This window comes from Lissotriton vulgaris, chromosome 3_1, assembly GCF_964263255.1.
Source record: "Lissotriton vulgaris chromosome 3_1, aLisVul1.2, whole genome shotgun sequence".
In the NCBI taxonomy this organism is placed as follows: domain Eukaryota; kingdom Metazoa; phylum Chordata; class Amphibia; order Caudata; family Salamandridae; genus Lissotriton; species Lissotriton vulgaris.
The window spans coordinates 1,202,909,305-1,202,927,618 of record NC_141689.1 but is presented as its reverse complement, the minus strand read 5'-3'; the positions used below and the strand labels follow the sequence as shown (position 1 = coordinate 1,202,927,618).

General features: G+C 42.9%; 1 protein-coding gene across 2 annotated transcripts in view; it reads left to right on the top strand.

The window, feature by feature from the left end:
- Window positions 1-18,314, top strand: part of LOC147727644 (sulfate anion transporter 1-like) — a 423,791-nt gene that overhangs the window by 322,834 nt on the left and 82,643 nt on the right. For both annotated transcript variants that reach the window (XM_086961657.1, XM_086961658.1), the window contains exon 2: window positions 10,899-11,541. In XM_086961657.1, the coding sequence (XP_086817783.1) occupies window positions 10,921-11,541 (621 nt within the window). In that variant the 5' untranslated portion in view covers window positions 10,899-10,920. The remainder of the gene's footprint in view (window positions 1-10,898; window positions 11,542-18,314) is intronic.

The following is an 18,314-nucleotide window of genomic DNA, read 5'->3' as shown; positions in this document are numbered from 1 at the left end:
GCAAATAATTTCATTTTAGACATCCCCCCTATAGGAGTTTTTATATCTATGTTCTCCCTAATCTTTACTGCTAAATTCTCTTTGAAGAAAGTAAACAAAACGGGCAATAGGGGACACCCCTGGCGGGTCCCACGTTTTATATCTATTAAACCTATAGATTTAGAATTTATCCTAATCTGGGCCTGGGCTCCTTGATAGATATTCTGAAGCATGGTAATTATTCGATCTGGAAAACAATTTTCAAGACAACAAAATAGTGCTCCCCAATTCACAAGGTCAAATGGCGTCAACCATCATTATTATTGCAGGAGTTCGATGAGTATTAAACTAGTCAATTGCTTGAATAAGAAAACTTGTATTTGATGACAATGATCTGCCTGCTATAAAGCCTGCTTTGTCCTTGTGAATTGCATGCTGAGCCATAGATGTAAATCGATTAGCCCACATTTTCATCAAAATTTTATAATCTACATTTAGGAGACTAATTGGCCTATAAGAGCCAACCAGCCTAGGATTTGTTCCCTTTTTAACAAAGATAACTATTGATGATTCCTTAAAGGCTGTTGGAATTTCCCCTCCTGCACAAACAAAATGAAAAAGCTCAAGCATAAAAAGAAGTAATTCTGCAGAGAAAACGTTATAAAATTCGGTCGGCAGACCATCATTCCTCAAGCGTTCCCTCCAGGCATCGAAGTTAGAGCCCTGGAGATTTCTTCTACCAAAAAGTTAGCCACCTAGGCCTCTTTTTGACCTGTTGAAATTTGAGGGAGAGCTAGATCTTCAAGATAAGACTGATAGCATAATTAGCTACCTGGTAGTCAGTTGAGTAAAGGTATTTATAATGATTTATAAAGATTTTAGAGATATTATCTTGTCCCGAAACTAGATTCTGGGTTCCAGGAATTAGCACTTCAATAATTACTGCCACTTCTTGTTTAACTCTAGTTGACCATGCCAGTAATTTCCCTACCATCTGTCTTTCTTCATTAGTTTTTTGCTGATATGCTTTTGTACTGCATATCTCTTCCATGATGAAAAATTCCCTCAATTCCCGTTTGGCCCTGTTAAGTTCCTCCCCAGTTACCTGACCCCTTATAGAGCAGCCTCTCCTTTTATTTGTCAAAGTCATCTTCACTGCTTTCTGGAGTTCTCCAATGTGAGCTTTCCGCTCTCTAACTTGCGCTGCCATAAAAGCTATCATTTGTCCTCTAATGCTGCTTTAAATGCCCCCAAACTGAAAAAAGACTCGCTGTTCCTCTGTTAATTAAAAAAAAAATCCCCAATCCATTCCTTCGTATCCCCTACCCACCCTTGGTTGGTTAAGAGAAGTCGATCCATCTGCCACCCGGATTTCTCTATAGCCCCCAATCCAAAATAATTTTCTATTTTTCTTAAAGAATGGTCTGAGAAGGAATTCGCCATGATCTCCGTATTTGAACAGCTCAGAGAGCGTGATACTAGAAAGAAATCAATAAGGGAAGCTGACCTAAATTGGCTGGAATAATAGGTAAACTATTTTGCAACACCATGAGCCCTTCTCCAATGATCCACCAAATGATGATCCTGTTTAATAAGATCTATCAACTTCTTAGTCCCAGGTTTCATCTGCCTTTTTGTCTTATTAGATATATCTAATTGCAGATCCTGAATAAATTTAAAATCTCCTCTTTAAATGATTGGGCCTAGCGCCGTTCTTGCTCTCTCAATAATACTTTTGAGCACCACAAAGTCATCCACATGGGTGCATAGTACTTGACTAAATTCACCAAATTACCCTCCATCTTTACCTGCATCTAGATCCATCTACTATAAGGATCTCTATCAACTTGAACAATTTCACAATTTAAACCTTGCCCAAGATAGATAGCCACCCCTCGTATTGCTGCCTGAGCTGAAGCAAAATCGGCATTAGAATTTTTTTGGGGAATAAACAGTTTAGGTCGATTCGTTTTGAGATAGGTGCTTGCAAAAATACAATTTGGGGAGAAAAGGCTGCCAACCATCTTATCAAGCCAAAATACTTTTTCTTATTCGAAATACCATTTACATTAATGGAAATAATACGAGCATTAGTACCCATTTTTCGCCTTATTGTTCAAAATGACATCAGTAAACATACCCTTTTTTCAAATAATACTGTTTTACAAAATTCTGGTTATCACTTCTCCCTTTCTCTTTTATCTTACTTTTTATATATAAACTATTAATTCATTTTTTTATATCACCACCCTTACACTGTGCTGCAACCCAAACCCAGCCCTCCCCGAGAACCCTGTGACCCAAACAATTAGCAGAAGGGAAATTCGCCTTACCCTCTGCTGATCCACCTTGGGTCCCCTTCATGACGGGTGCCATGGTATTGCACCCTGATGTGATTGCCCCCCACCCCACCCTAGAATGAGAAAAAAGTGAAAAGGAACAAAAAAAAAGAAAAAGAAAACCCCAATTTGTTCCTTTGTACTTGTTCTTCGTAATTCGTTGCAGAAGTTCCTGTGCTTCATCCAGATTTGAAAACATATGAAACTTCCCTTGAACCAGGACTCGCAATTTTGACTGTTGGTCAATAGCCGATTGAGCCCCCGTGCCTAAAATAAATAAAGGAGTTTAACAAAATCCTTTCGGTGACGTGCAACTGCAGCGCTCATATCTGAAAAGATGCTGCAAAGAGGAACCTCTTGTGTTGAAAATAGTTTTTTATTAATTGCCCTGGTCAGTATTTGCTCCTTAATATGATAGTCTGCAAAATTCACTAAAACAATTCTGGGAAGTTTGGAATTAGGAAATGGCTGTGCTGGAACTTTATGGTCCCTGGTGATTGTAAGGTCCCCAGAGAATTCAGGAAGGTCTGTGTCTTTTATAAAGGACTCTACCCATTGAGCCAGTTGTGATCCTTCACACCCCTCCGGAACACCCACCAGACAAAGATTAGTCCGGCGCGAGGGATTTTCCAACTCTTCCAATTTCAATTCCAGCGAGTACTTTTGCTTCTTATCCTCTGAAACCTGCAGCTGAATTGAGGTCATCTGGTCCTCCAACGGAGAGATTCTTGACTTGGCCTCCTGCAGACGAGATGGTATAGCCCCTATCGCCTCTTCAATTTTTGATAAACGTGTATGTAGTGCTGCGATTTCGGCTGCCTGAGTAGCTTTCATCTCCCTGATCTCCTCTAATATGGGATTGAGCACACTTTTTATATCGCACTGAAAACTGAGTCCAGAGCCGGCTGCCGAACCCAATGCAGAGCCCGATGCAGATCCTGTTGCAGATATTTTAATAGCTTTGAAAGCCACTTCCTTAGTGCCTTTAGATGTTTCTGTGGATAACGCAAGAGAAGACTGCCTTATTGGGTGGAAGAATAGAGGAGCCTCGCTAGTAAAAGTTGTAGAGGAGGGCTGGAGTTGATCAATTTGTACAGCTTTTACGCCTTGAGTATCCTGCTTAGGAGGCTGCTGCAGAGGAGAGAGAGGAGGCTGCATTAAAGATTGAGAGGGCTTTGTTTTCTTGAAAATTCCATACTCCTTGATCTTGCCTGGCATCAAGCAGGGGGGATTATTTGCATACCATCTGAATTTTCCCTTGGAGGCATTTTATCCCGATTTGCTCGCTCCATTTCCGCTTTTGACACGCCCTGACCCGTTTTCATTTGCACATTGCGATTTTTTGATTTAGGGGGTATACTTGCATCTTGCTGAGTCGGGGTTGTGGGGTTTTTAGTATGCCTCCTCATTGTATTAAAGCCGGTGCAGTACTTTTACTGAAGAACACCCCCTTGTATCTTTTCCCCTAACTTTAAAGAGAATTGTTCTTCCCCTTTCCCAACTCTCCCTGCTTCCAATATTGCTGGTATATGAAATTTAAAAAAAACAGAAGAAAACCAGCTTTTAGGGAGTTTTGTGGTTAAAGTGCCAGGCAGCAACAAAATATCACAATGCAAAATTCCAGCCCTCCAAGCCTTCAAAAGACCAGCATAATATCATACCCGGAGTTTAGCAGCACCGTATCTTCACAAGCCTCAGGAAGGCACAGCAACTAAATGGCAACAATGTATCCAAGTATCAGCCTTGACTCAGCTGAAGACGCCATGCGGAACCTCCCGCCATTGCATTTCGTAGTTTCCAAGTCTGAAACAGGACAGGACAGGACTGAAGCAATGTATCCGGCGATGGAACTTCAGCTGAGCAGAGCAGCTTCAGAGGCTCCGACTTCTCCACGACCCTCAGGGCAGTCAAATCCACAGGCGCCAACACCATGCTTCTCACCGCCACTGTGCCTCTCTCCTCTCTCATCCTTCCAGGTAAGGGGTGGGGCCGCGATGAACTGGCTATGCGCAGGCGGGATCTGCCATAGCCTCAGTTGTGATGCGTTTGATGACACCTTTTTCTAATATGCCACTTCAAAGTGCTTCTAATGGTCCAAGAGCAGTGTTAATTCTTCAAGGATTTTGCTGCTCCTCAATTGGATCTTTCCAACAAAATTACAATTCAAGCTATAAAGCCTGTTAGGCTCTCCTATGAAAATCAGACACTTATTAAAAGGAAACCATGAAGGGATATTAAAGGTTCACTTCTTTGCAGATAGCAAAATTATGTAGCTAGGATTAGTCAATTAATCACTTAAACAGAGATGTGGCATAAAGCTCAGAATAAAATGAAAGAAGTGAATAAAGAGACCCAGACATAGCGGGCCATTAGGATCGCGGACGGACTTGAGTCTGTCCGCGACCCCAGAGTATGAGGGAACGTCCGCATGGACTGCGGCGTTCCCTCTGTGCAGATTAGGATGTGACCGTCAGGGTGGCGGTCACATCCTCCATCTTTAACATTTTCTCCTCAATCTTTAACATTACATGCATTTTTAACAGTGCGGCGGGTGCAGCTTGAAGCTGCACCCGCCGCAATGTTAAAAATGCATGCACAGCATTTGCGTGCACAAAGCGAGAGGCACCGCGCGGTGCCTGCTGCATTGTGCATGCAAATGCAGGGGGGTACCATAGGTACTCCCCATGTGCACTCCCCACCACCCCTTCACCCAGGGGGCCCGCAATGGGCCCCCGAAGTGAAGGGCCGTATGCTTTTCCACGGCGGAAAAGCCGCAGTGGAAAAGCATACAATTGCAGACATCCTAATATGCCTGGCGGTGTCTGATAGACACCGCCAGACATGTAAGTGCTTTTCCGCCGCGGTCGGAAGGCAACTGCGGCGGAAAAGATGCGGACAGAATATCAGACCCACCAGCCATCCTAATTTGGCGGTGGGTCTGTGGAGGCTCCGCAGCGGTTTTCCCGCATCCTCCGGGCCGGCGGTGGCTTCCGCCGGCCCGGAGGATGCGGGAAATCCGCAATCATAATTAGCCCCTAAGTTCATTTGTAAAAAAAAAAAATCTAAGTTATAAACTAGAAGTCAGATTGACCTCGTGCTGCCTTTTAAACATCAAGGAGATTGAGCCCAAACCCCCCAAGAAGGAACTTATTTTATAGCACGTTCTACAATGGAAGTCATACATTCAATATTCAATACATTCAATGCGCCAAGACACCCCTGGGTATTCACACACTCAATAAATCTCATTAACATCACATACCAATACATTGTGCAAGAGTCACACGGTTTAAACCAGTCCATCAGAGAGAAAATAATACAGTTCCTGAGCTCACCATCTCAACATTGTTCCACAGATTAACAAAATGTAGTTCCCATCCCTGGTGCTCTTTGGGCACCTCTATGGTTAATACAAATGCCTTTTCTTAATGTACAATGACATGTTCTTATGAAGAATCTCACAGTGGTCCTGATATATGACCCGTCCAAACAATTCACTCTCAGAGGAACATTCATTGTGCTACAGAACACATCACTCATCGCGCTGATAGACTTTGTACAAGGCTGCCTTCGCTAACATTTCACAGACGACTACGTTCATGTTACTAGCAAATGGTTATTGATAATAAAGACTGTAGAAGACTTTTAACATAGATACGCGACCGTAATGATCTTGATTGGACCTTCTCTGACTGACTCCCGGTGATTCCTTCAACTGAAGAGGTGAGAACATTACAAAAGCTGAAAAGTCCACTTTGGAAGACCATCCCTTCCTGCTAAGCTACTCGTTTCATTTAGGTCCTGCCAGCCCAATCCCATTCCTTGTTTCCGGAAGTCTCCATACTACCATGACCTAGGGCCTACCATTGATTCTTCAAGGTTTGCTTCTCCTATTTTTTTATTTAGTAGCCTATTTCATTATCATGGTGAGAAGAACTACTGTCTTGTTTATGTGTGTGTGTGTTTTTTTTAAAGAAGATAGTACTTGTTTCCCTAGTGCTGGATATGCTTGTTGAGGGATTGCTTCGATCGGTTGTTTACCTTTTTAGCTGATGCACGAATCAGACATGGAAGTGAATGTTTCAAGTCGCAGACTTAACTAAAGTAGCGAATGCCGCCTGGAAAGAGGCCAGCATGAAGAATGTTTCATAGTAGCACAAAAAAGCCAACTGAGCAATAAATATTTCTACACAATTTTTCTATCAAGTTTCACAGGCCACAAACACATCAGTAAAAATGTACAGTAAATAATGTCAAGTTGGAGAGAAAATGTAGACATATTTTTATTCATTTCCACTCTGCAATGGTTTCAAGAGCCCATTAATGCGCTGGTTGCCAAGCACTACAGACCTGGCCATGGAGAGTGAAATGTCTGAACATGTGTAACAAATTCCAAAAATTCTAAGTATGTTTAAGAAAGGTGAGGAAAGGTCAAGAAACAAGAAAGCTGCCAAGATTATCACCAAAGAGAAATTAATGAATTTCTGGCAGATTAAAAAGGGTGTTTCTATGGACTCGGTGGACATTCAGCATGCAGAATAGTATGAGATTGGAAATTCGCAATGGAATGTGGAAATTATCACATACAGGCCCCTATGACTCTGCATACTGGGTCGGACTGGAGAGCAGGGCAACCAGATAGTGCCAGAAGGGCTGGACAGGTCAGGTCAGTGTGTGGGCTTGTGTTGTGGCTGTTTACAGGCCTATTTTATGGTCTGGTAGGCCGGTTTTTACTGTTGATTTCGTTGATAACAAAACAAATCTATGCTTACATAGTGTTATCTTTAAAAGTTCAAAACTTCCCCAATGTGCAAACATAGGCCCCGTATTTTTTAGCTTTCTCATTCACTATGGAGCCATTTTCATTTTGGTGCCAAGGACTATATTTTGTCACTATCCGACCCTGTCTGCATATACAAAGATGTAGCTCTAACATCGTGTTGGCTGCATTGAGAAACCTATTTATTCCAAGATATCCATTTGTAAAGTAAGCAATATCTTCCATTTATTCCTCATGTTTTAACCGTGTTTTCAAAATGATAGTTACCCATATTTTATTCTTCACCTCATTCATAAAGTTTTCTCCTCACGTCTTTTTACTTGTGTAACACACTTGTTTCCTTGATTTTTTTTCTTTCCTTTTCTTGTCTTTTTTCTCTTTGCTCTTCTTCCTAGTTTCTATCATCCTTCATTGTGACCTGCCTCCAGCAGCGGTCGATGCAGGTAAGCGCAGTGGGGCAGGGCAGGAGGGGGGAACTTGACAGATGACAGAATAGGGAAAATTAAATGAAGAAATAAATCCCATTCCGTATTCTGTCGACATCCCCCCGCCCTGTCCCGCCCCACCACGCTTACCTGTACTGACCGCACTGCCTGCCTCCCTTCCCTCTTTCTTTATTTCGTCCTCACATGCCTTCTTCCCTTTGCTCCTTACTCCTCCCCTACTTCTTCCCTTTCAATACTTTATTTCTTCCTCTGTTCCTTCCACACTGCTTCTCTCCTTCTCTCGTTCAGTAAATTCTTTTTTTCTGCAGTGTTTCTGTATTTCTTCCCTCCCTTCATTGCACCCTTCCCTTCATCCCCTCTATCCTTCAGTATAGCATTCTTTCATTTACATATCATCCAATTTTTATTCTTTCCTTCCCTGCATCCCTTCCTTCCTCCTTTTCATTCATTATCACTTTCTTCTTTCTTTTCTTTTTTCCTTTCATACTTCCTTCCTTCTTACTCTCCTTAATTTCCCTTCCTTTCATCCGTCTTTGGTTGCTTTCTATCATCCTTCCTTCCTTAGTCCTCTCCCACCTTCCTTGCATCATTCTTCATCTTCCTCCTTTCCATTCCTTGGCCCTTATTTATGAGGCCTTGCGTCACTTTTGCGCCGCCGGTGCTTCACTTTTTGTGACGCACCAGCGGCGTACAAAATGCGCCTTGTTGCGCCATATTTAAAAAGTTACGCATCTAGGTAGATGCGTCACTTTTTAAACCCCTGCGCCACATTATACCTGCGTCAGGTATGTATGCAGAGGGGGCGTTCCCCCGCAAAAAGCCTCGTAATAGTGACGCAGTGAAATCTATGAGATTTCACTGCGTCACTTTTAGGATGCTGTTGCGTCAAAATCTTGCGCCTGCCTCACAGCAGGCGTAAGACTGACGCAGGCCCTTTCACATGGGGCTTTCTGCATGTGAAAGGACGCATTGCTGGAGTTGCCTCACTTTTGTGACACACTCCAGCAATGCGTCACTTTTGCGCTTACAGATGCGTCAGAAATACTGACGTATCTGTAAGTCCTTGCGACATGATGCGGCATACATTAAATATGACGCATCATTGGTGTCGCAAGGAGTGCGCAGTGAAAAGTGACGCATCGCTGTTTTCACTTTTCATAAATGAGGCCCCAGGTCACTTGTTTCCATTTTCTTCCAAACCTTTCTTTTCGTGTTCCTTCATTCCTCATTCGATCTTTCCTTCCCCTTTTCCTCTCTACTTTCTACGCTCATAATCTCCCTCCCTTCCCTCCTTTCAATCTATCGTTCTTTTCTTGATCACCTCCTTCTTTCCTTGATCCCTCAATCCTGCCATCCATTCTTCACTCCTTTCTCTGTTTATTCCTTCGTCCTTCCTTTGATTGTTCCTTCCCTTTTTTCTCCATCCTTTCTCCTGTCTTTCTTCCTTCCTTTCTTTCTTTCTTTCTTTCTTTCTTTCTTTCTTTCTTTCTTTCTTTCTTTCTTTCTTTCTTTCTTTCTTTCTTTCTCCACTTCCTTCAATATTCCCTTCTATCCACCCTTCCACTGTTCTTGACATCATTACTTCCTCATTGTCATTGCTTCTCACTCTTTTCTTTCCTTCTTTCTTGAACTTCCTTGAACTTCCTTTAAATATTTTTTGACATTGTTCTTTTATTCATTCTTTTCCTCCTTCCCAGTTTCACTTTTCATACTTTCATTTCTACCCCCTTTTTCTCCTTTCATCTGCCCTTACTATTTTCCTCCTCTTTTTAACTCCGTCTTATTTTCACATTAATTACATTCTTTATTACTTTTTTCCTTCTGCCCCTCCTGGGTTTAATTTGGTCTTTCTGCCTCCTTTTTCGCCATTCCTTTTTTCATCTCTCATTGCCTTTTTCTAATCCTTCTGTCATGTAATCCTTTCTTCCTTTGTTCCTTCACACTTTCCTTCCAAGCGTCCTTCTTTAGTTTCTCATTTTTATTCCCGTTCACCCCCCACCTGCCAGCGACCCTAAAGTTTGAAAAAATAAAACGATAATAAAACGTGTTTTTCCTTTCCTGCCGCATCTTGTTGACAGGGCCATCGCTGGGGGGGGGGGGGGGGGGGGGGGTGGGGGGCGGGCAGTCAGAGGGATAGTAGTGGCACTGCACTCAGTGCGCATGACACTTTGGCTGTCTGTCTCTGGACAGCCAAACGGTCAAGCGCACTGACATCTCCCCAACCTGAGCTGTTTTGTCAGGGGGAGAGGATAGCAGGCGTAGGCTCCCAGTCTTCTTTGGAGCGGAAAACAGACCCACTCAGACCAATCACAGCGCTTCTCACATGCTGGTACCAGCACAAGAGAAGTGCTGGGATTGGCAGCAGGGGAGCCTGGGAGCCTCAGCAGAAGGGAGAAGAGCGGCGATCGGCGAGGAGAAGGTAAGTTAAATTTTTCTTTACTTTTGTCATCTGTCCATCCCCCCACTTCACACCCCTCCCATGTTCCTCCACTCTGCCGTGAGAGCAGCCTCTACTGGCCGTTTCGGCAGCCCAGCGCCAAAGGAGGCACCCTGCACCATGGTGCAAGGGAGCCTCTGTTAAATGCAGGATAGGTTTTTGTGGAGGAAGGGGCACCTTCCTGCACGAAAGTAATCCAGAGAGACTTTTTCCTCTTCCTATGTGTTCTGCAAAGTTCAGCACCCCAGAAAGAGAAAAAAAGGAGAAAAACATATTTCTCCTCGTTACGCATCACCTCGGGAGGCGTATGGATGTGGCACTTCCTCAGGTTTACATCACTTTGTAAATGTGTGGCAGCGTCATATTCCGAGGGTGTTGCATGGGAAAGCCAAACGCAATGCCCATGGAACACCTCTAGGGGTACAGAGTAAGGTGACGCAGTGATTTGCGATGCGTTGCCTTACTCATGAATAATGAGGCCACTCAAATCTACGCAGGGTGGCTTTGCGTGGTTTCATATGTCTTCATGAGAGCCCTGCGTCAAGCATATACCACTTTATGTAGTGCAAAAGTGATGCAAGGTTCCCTTCTAATAAATAAGCAGGCCCGGACTGGCCGTTGCTGGCACCGGGCAAACTCTAGGTGAGCCGCAAGGATGGGGGCTGGTTTTGGGCCCCTGGGGGCCGTTTTTGTTACAGGGCCGAAAGGCCCTGTAACAAAATCGGCCGAAAACCGGCCCTGCCAATGAGCGCGGTCGCACCCCCAACCCCCACGGGAGGTGGGGGGGGTCGGTTGAGCACTTTGCCAGGGCCGGTTTTGATTCCCAGTCCGGCCCTGTAAATAAGCCTGCAGTATAAAAACACAGATGCTATGAAATGTGTTATAAAGTAATTATTATCTGTTTTGTTTTCTTCCAGCCAAAAAGAAAATTAAGAGAAAATGAATGGACAAATTGAAACCAGTCAGACAGACAGCGAACCATACTGCCCTGTTCTCATGAAAAGGAAGGTTAAAATCAAAACAAAGGTGCAAGCATCCATCAAATCGAAAGTGAAAAAGAACTGCACGTGGACGACAAAGCGACTGAAAAACATGATTTTGGATTTCTTCCCAGTAATACGGTGGCTTCCAAAATATAAGCTCCAGGAATACATTTGGGGTGATGTTATGTCCGGCCTTATCATTGGAATTATTTTAGTACCCCAAGCTATAGCTTATTCGCTGCTCGCCGGGCTCCAACCCATATACAGCCTTTACACCTCCTTTTTCGCGAATGTTATTTACTTCTTCATGGGCACCTCCCGCCATGTCTCTGTGGGTATTTTCAGTTTGCTCAGTTTGATGGTAGGGCAGGTTGTGGACCGGGAAATGCAAATGGCTGGGTTTGATCTCAACGATGACGTCAGAAGTTCAGCCAGTGTCATGCATAACTGGAACGGAAGTGACACTAATGCATCTGCTTTCAACTTCAGTATCAGTGAGCTGAGCATAGAGTGTGGGAAGGAATGCTATGCAATCAGCATTGCCGCCGCTCTAACCTTTGTTGCAGGATTTTATCAGGTAACTTTCTTTTTATCATATAGGAATGTTTATATATTTTATTATTATGCTAATGTCAAAGACATTTTCTTATAGAAATATAAATCATTAAACGGCTGTGCAATTTATAAATACAATGTCCTCCAAAATCAAATTCAATAGAATAGCCTAATGCAGGAAATACATATACCATAAATCAAATATAGTCTAGTCCACTCATACAATGTATGACATTACAATAAAATGCACTCTATCTATACATCAGCTTCCCTTGAGAAACTTCCTCATATATGACAACACCCTTTATCTGAATTAGCTCAGTGTATCTTACAATGCCAGTTCCAATATCAAAATATTTAAGTGAGAATGAAGTGGCTAGTGCTTCACATGGAATTATAACTAGATATTTTTTTAAGTTGGTGAAGGGATATTTTCTCTCATCCAGAAAGAGTAGGCAATCTAAAAGAAGAGGAGTTCTGCTGCATTTAACTCTCATTTCACATATACAATATTATTATTCAAACAAATTCTATCCCTGAACCAGGTATTCTCCATATCAGGTCAATTCCTATGTGGATTTGTAGCATTTGTTTCCGAATGCGTTTGTCAGAAATTTGAGATGAATAGGGAAAGATCCCTTCAGCTGCTGAACTTTGAAAAGAATCTACCACAAACTTTTTGATCGAAAGCTAGTTTCTCGCTTTAAATTGTTTTTTAACAGTCCCTTAGCCATTGAAAAAGATCTCTCTATATTGATAATATATGTTCCTAGATCTCAGCTAACAGCAGCATTTTTTAAGAAGGTGAGTACGTTTGTCGGAATGATTCAGTACACCCCTCAATATTTTCACTGAGGGTATATCTCTGCCCTGACTCTTTTGTAGTGAAACAAGCATTTGCAATGCAATAGGTTTCGCCTTTATGAGAGTTTAAGCTATTGGCATAGTAAATGACAATGCCTTTTATTTATGTTTTGAAAACGAAAAAATAAATAAAAGGCATTGTCAATTACAATGTCAATAGCTCAAACTCGCGTAAATGTGAGACCCATTGCATTGCAAATGCCTGTTTAGGTAAAAGTGCCTGCCTTTCACCACAACAGAACCAAACCTTGTGTGAGGTGCCTGGCTCCAGCCCCGCATGCTTGGTTTCACAGTCCAGTGCGACCTATATAAATAGTCATGCTATAGGGGGACATTCTTAAATTACTGAAAATATAATTCCACCTTTGCGGACATTTGTGATCACAGCCTTCTGGATTCGAGCCAGTGCCCCTGGGGCTAACCATTCAATCACAGCATGTTGCAGACTTTAAAAGGCAATACGTACACATCAACCCCCTCTGCTGGGATTTGAACACACACTTAGATATCATTCTGAAAGCAGCACACAAACCACCGTGTAATAGTTGCGGCAGCTGATTTCCACCTGCTACAAGCAGCAACACAACATTGACGTGCCAGATTCTGGGGAAGTCCCTACCATGACAAAAACTAGCCACATGGCTAATTAAGGGGCTCATTAGGATGAAGGATTTTCCGCATCCTCCGGGCCGGCGGAAGCCACCGCCGGCCCGGAGGATGCGGAAAATCCTCTGCGGACCCACCAAAGACCCACCGCCACATTAGGATGGCTGGTGGTTCCTGGTTTCCGTCCGCAGCTTTTCCGCCGCGATTGGCTTACAACCGCGGCGGAAAAGCATTAATATGGTGACGGTGTCTCTCAGACACCGTCAGCCAGATTAGGATGGGCTGTAAAACATGCTTTTCCGCTGCGGCATTTCCGCCATGGAAAAGCATGTGGAACTTCACTGCAGGGGCCTGTTGCCGGGCCCCTGGGTGAAGGGGGGGTGGGGGGTGCACATGGGGGGTACCTATGGTACCCCCCTGCATTTGAATGCAGTAATCGGCAGGCACCGCATGGTGCCTGCCGCTTTCTGCATGCAAATGCAATGTATGCATTTTTAACATTGCGGCGGGTGCAGCTTGAAGCCGCACCCGCCGCAATGTTAAATATAGAGGATGTGACCGCCATGGTGGCGGTCACATCCTAATTGCACAGGAGAGAACTCCGCAGGCCATGCGGAGGTTCCCTCCTTCTCGTCCGTCCGCGATCCTAATGAGCCCCTTAGTAAGGAAGTTGTATACATTCTGTGTTATAGAAAGCAGCGTTACGTGTAACATACATTTAAATTTCAGTATGAGTGGGATTACTTCCTGAACACAGTGAAAATTAAGTTTTAATGCTTGTGCAAAATAAATATTTTAAACTGCTTGATTGCGTAACTCAGTAATTCTGTATTGGTTGAGAATTGATATTTCCCTCCGATTACTAAGATATGATACTTGACTGGGTGCAATAAGGACTTTTAAAAAAAAACTCGTGAGTACTGTTACAATATTACAGGATTGTGGGTTGTAAACTGGAAGCAGAAAACTGCTTTGTCCCCTGAAGAGACTTCCAAATCCTTTCAAATGTTCACAAGAAACTCCAGAGAAAACGCTCTGTGAGACGAAGAGGAAATCAATGGAGGATGTTGAACAAGGTCTGAGTAATGTTTTATAAGATTAACCCCCAGATTCATCATGCTCCGCTTTTGCGAGTCCTTAATAGCGATTATTAAGGAATTGCTATTAAAGACTCGCAAAACGGGATGCATGTAGAAATCGCAAAATTTATAGCGATTTCTACATCTTCCTTATTTGCGATTCGCAAATTGCTAATCGCAAATAAGGAATGACTCCTCATTCATTCCTATGGGCCAAATACCCATAGGAATGAATGGGGAGTCAATCCTTATTTGCGATTAGCAATTAGCGAATCGCAAATAAGGAAGCGATTTCAAGGGTGCCAGGGTGTCCAAAGGACACCCTGAAGCACCCCTGAAATGGTGATTTACACTGGTGTTGCACACAAACGTCCAAAGGACATGTGTGTGTGTAACATACAACTTAGAAAAATGCCCTAAAGTTTTCGCTATTTACCACGAAGTCTGACTTCGCGGTAAATAGCGGCCAAAAATTACGAATTTGCAATTCTAAAATGGTTCATGAATTGCATTTAAGGAATCTCAAATAGAGATTCCTTAAATGCAATTCCTCGCAATTTAGCGACTTCAGATTTTGCGATTATTGCATTTGGGATGATGAATCCCAAATGCAATAAGAGCGCTCGCAAAGGGCCAGATTTGCAGAATCTGGCCCTTTGAGAGCTGATTTTATCTTCATGAATCTGGCTGTATGTTACACTTTTTTTTTTGGGCACAAGGACGTTAGGTAAACTGCCCAGAATCAGAGGCTGTGGAGACAAAGCTGGGATTCTAGCCCGTTTCTCTGGGTTCCAAGGTCAGCAGCTGTTACCCCTAGACCACATTTCTTTTCCAGGATGTGAACCGCCTTAAAAGATTCTGCCCAGATCGACCTACTGCTTAACTACAGCAATCTGCATAACTCATACTAACCATGTCTGCTGGTGCAGTGAGGGTCATCCGAGTGTTCTCAAAGGGATTCTGCCTCTATTTGCCTCATGCTGTTGTCGCAGGCTGGACGACCCTCCCGTAGTGCCACTCGACGGGTAGACAGACATAAGAGGAGACAAAAATAGTGCAATAAATATTAGGTGCACTTGTATTACTGCAAAAACTGTGTAGCTATGCTTCTGGTAGTCCCCTCCCTCATGGCCCTCCATTTCCTGTGCTCACCCTGTAACTTCCCGCCATGATCATGTTGAGCCGATGGCGGAATTGAACCTGGTTCCATTGAAGGCTGCACTGAACATTCGCACCATGAGCCTGGTCAGACACTGAATGCTGCGGCACATTGTAGGGTGCACGGTGGAGAAATAGGAAGCCGATCATATGCCTTGCCAGTTGCCATGTTTTATACAGTGCAGCACCCCAGATGACATCATAGGCAAAGCTCAAGGCAAAACAGATGAAGGACTCCCCGCTTTGGCTCCTGCCTGTGGAGCGACTAAGGGTGCCCCACTTCTATTTGCCCGGGGCGTCTTGTCAAGGGATCTGTTGCATGACCAGCAGGAGGAGCTGGGGAGGTGGGGCTTAAGTGGGACATGAAGAACGGGCTGTGCATCACCCTCAGATTAACAATAAAATCCGTTTATACTTTGACAAAACTTTCATTTTTAATCTAAAGCATAGCGAGGAGAAATCAAACAAAGCCTTTGTGTTGCTGCTCACTCCGTGTTCCTTCTTTGAAAGTGAAAATGGGCATGGTCTGCTGAATTTCAGCAAAGCACGTCGTTAAAGAAAATAGTACACGTACCATGTAACAACCAAGTAAAAGGCCCAGTAGCCATGGGAGGTTACAAATGACGACACAGAAGAACTAAGGAGGGACTAACAAGCCTATTTAGGAATCAAAAGACAGCATTTACGAAGGACAAAGACACAACACAAGTCAATAAAAAATATGGTGGGGGGAGTGGGCGGGGCTTCTCTCTCTTACTATATTTCAACAGATCCTCGCCAGAGCAGCGCTTGCACGATGGCTCAGGCTCGACCTCAAAAGGAACCTTTAGGTACGCGATTGCGCCGAGAAATCCTAAAAATACATACCCAGCTCTAGCCTTGGAGCCTAGATCATTGAAGTAGTTGGGATGTTAAAAAGTCAATTTAAACACTGACTTTTGAAATTGTCCCAGGTAAAGCTCTGGTGAAGAGAAAACAGTTCTTTTCCATAAAGAGCTTGAAGAATTAATTCACCAAAGACGGAATTTATTTAGTGGTTCAGCTGACAGCTCACCAAAGCAGAAATCAAACCTTTTGAGAGAATTAAACTTGGACATTAAAAAATGATTTTAATACTTTAAAATTAAGACCTAAATACTTTTAAATATTGACCTGTTCCTGTTGGTTTTATTAAAAAACCAAAACAATGTCTTTTCCCACTTAGAAAATATCATCGTCTTAGTCTTCTCCACTTTGACGATACGTTAAATGGAGTCCCAAAATACACTAAAGACTTTGAGTTTTCACTGTAAAACTATTTGAGTATAGTCCATTAAAAACTAAATTGTCCATGTGCATAAGATACGGAACATGGGTTTTGCCAATTTTAGGGGGGAAGCAATTTAGTAACATACTAAGATGATCAGAAATAAAGAGAATAAACAGGATGGGTGTTAAGACACTTCCCAGCTTCAAATGAAGTTACTTTTTCACTCAAATCCACCAGGACCCAGTTTCTGGAATGCAACAGTTGAATCATAACTATGAAAGTTTGAGGAATGTTAAAGCTCCCTAATTTGTTCCATATTGCACCTTGATCGACATATTCAGACGTGGCTCACAACTCTACAAAACAGTAACAAAGTTGGCCAGCTGTTGCAGTGTTTCAAGTTTCAAGTTTATTTATTTATGGTAACGGAACTCAATTGAGGTCCACATAATGTTGCAGTGGATTTCCTAGCAAGAGGACAATACAGTGATCAATAGTGGAATAATTTTCCCTAAATTTGCCTTGCTCCCCTGAAAATATACCAGTGGAGAATGATCAGCTCTCAAGATGTTTAAAGAGTATTTTCACATAGATCTTAGAAAGAGTGTCAAGCAGCGAGCTCAACCTATAATTTGTAGGCCACAAATTGGGTACTTTCCTGGTGAATGCAACCCCTTTAAAAATGGGCTTAGTACACTAGCCCACCAGAGAGGAATTACCTTGAATATAGCTACTGGAAGACTGTTGCAGCCTCCTATACACAACGTTTTCATATTATCAATTAATTCTTAAATTATCCCTGCTACCGGTAATAGCAAGTACTCTATATTGCCCTGTGTTATGGCTTGCTGCGACAAATCTTTACCTATTTGAGAAATTAATTATACCCACTGGGCATCACAAACCGGTAGTTCCAACTTACTCAGACTTACTGTTGGCACAGCAAAATATTTTGAGTTGCTCTGCTATACACCTTCTTGCAATTGTCCCCCATTAAATAAATAAAAACTCACATTTTTTGCATCAGTAGTGTATGGTATTTATTTTTCTTGACATTGAGCTCTCTTCTTAGATCGCTGCTTCTATTATTAGTTAATTTGTGTTGCAAACTATTTAGCACCTTTCTTTGAGTAAAACATTCTTGGCCAAAGCAACCGAAGGCGGACCTACTTTTACTGACACTTTCAGTGGGCTGTGGGATAAAATCAGCTTTCAAACAGGACAAACACGTTTTTATGTAATGATTATGCCACTCAATATATCATAGGAACCCCCAGAACCTGTCAATAGCTTGTTGATTTTTATCCTGAATAACTCTTGAAGTGTATCTTCTGAAATTATTACCCTAATTCAGTGGTTCCCAAACTTTTGTTACTTGCTGCTTCCTTGACCTACTGGTGGTTGGCTGCAGCTCCCCATTATGCTACTTTTTTTGGTGGGTGGGGGTTATAAGCCCTGCCTCTGGAGTATTTTCATTTTTCAACCTGAATGTAATTGGGATGAAGCAGATGAAAGTATTATAATCATAGCTGTAAGCCTATAAGAATACACTTCACATTGAAGTACAGCAAATCGACATGACCCTCCTGGGTACAGGGCACTTTCTATCCTTGTCATCCTCGAATATGGCCATGTCTGAACTGGGTGGCAGAGTGGGCTAAAGAACGGTGATGGATTAAACCCAGATCTGTTGACTGGGTGTGAGTGTTTGATTGGTTTAGATGCTCCATCCATCACCACCCTCTATTGTACCGCTTTCTTCGCCATAAGTTGGCAGGGTATGCTCAGACGTGAGTCCCTTGATCACTTTGCCAGTGGATTCAAGTAAACCTGGCTGAA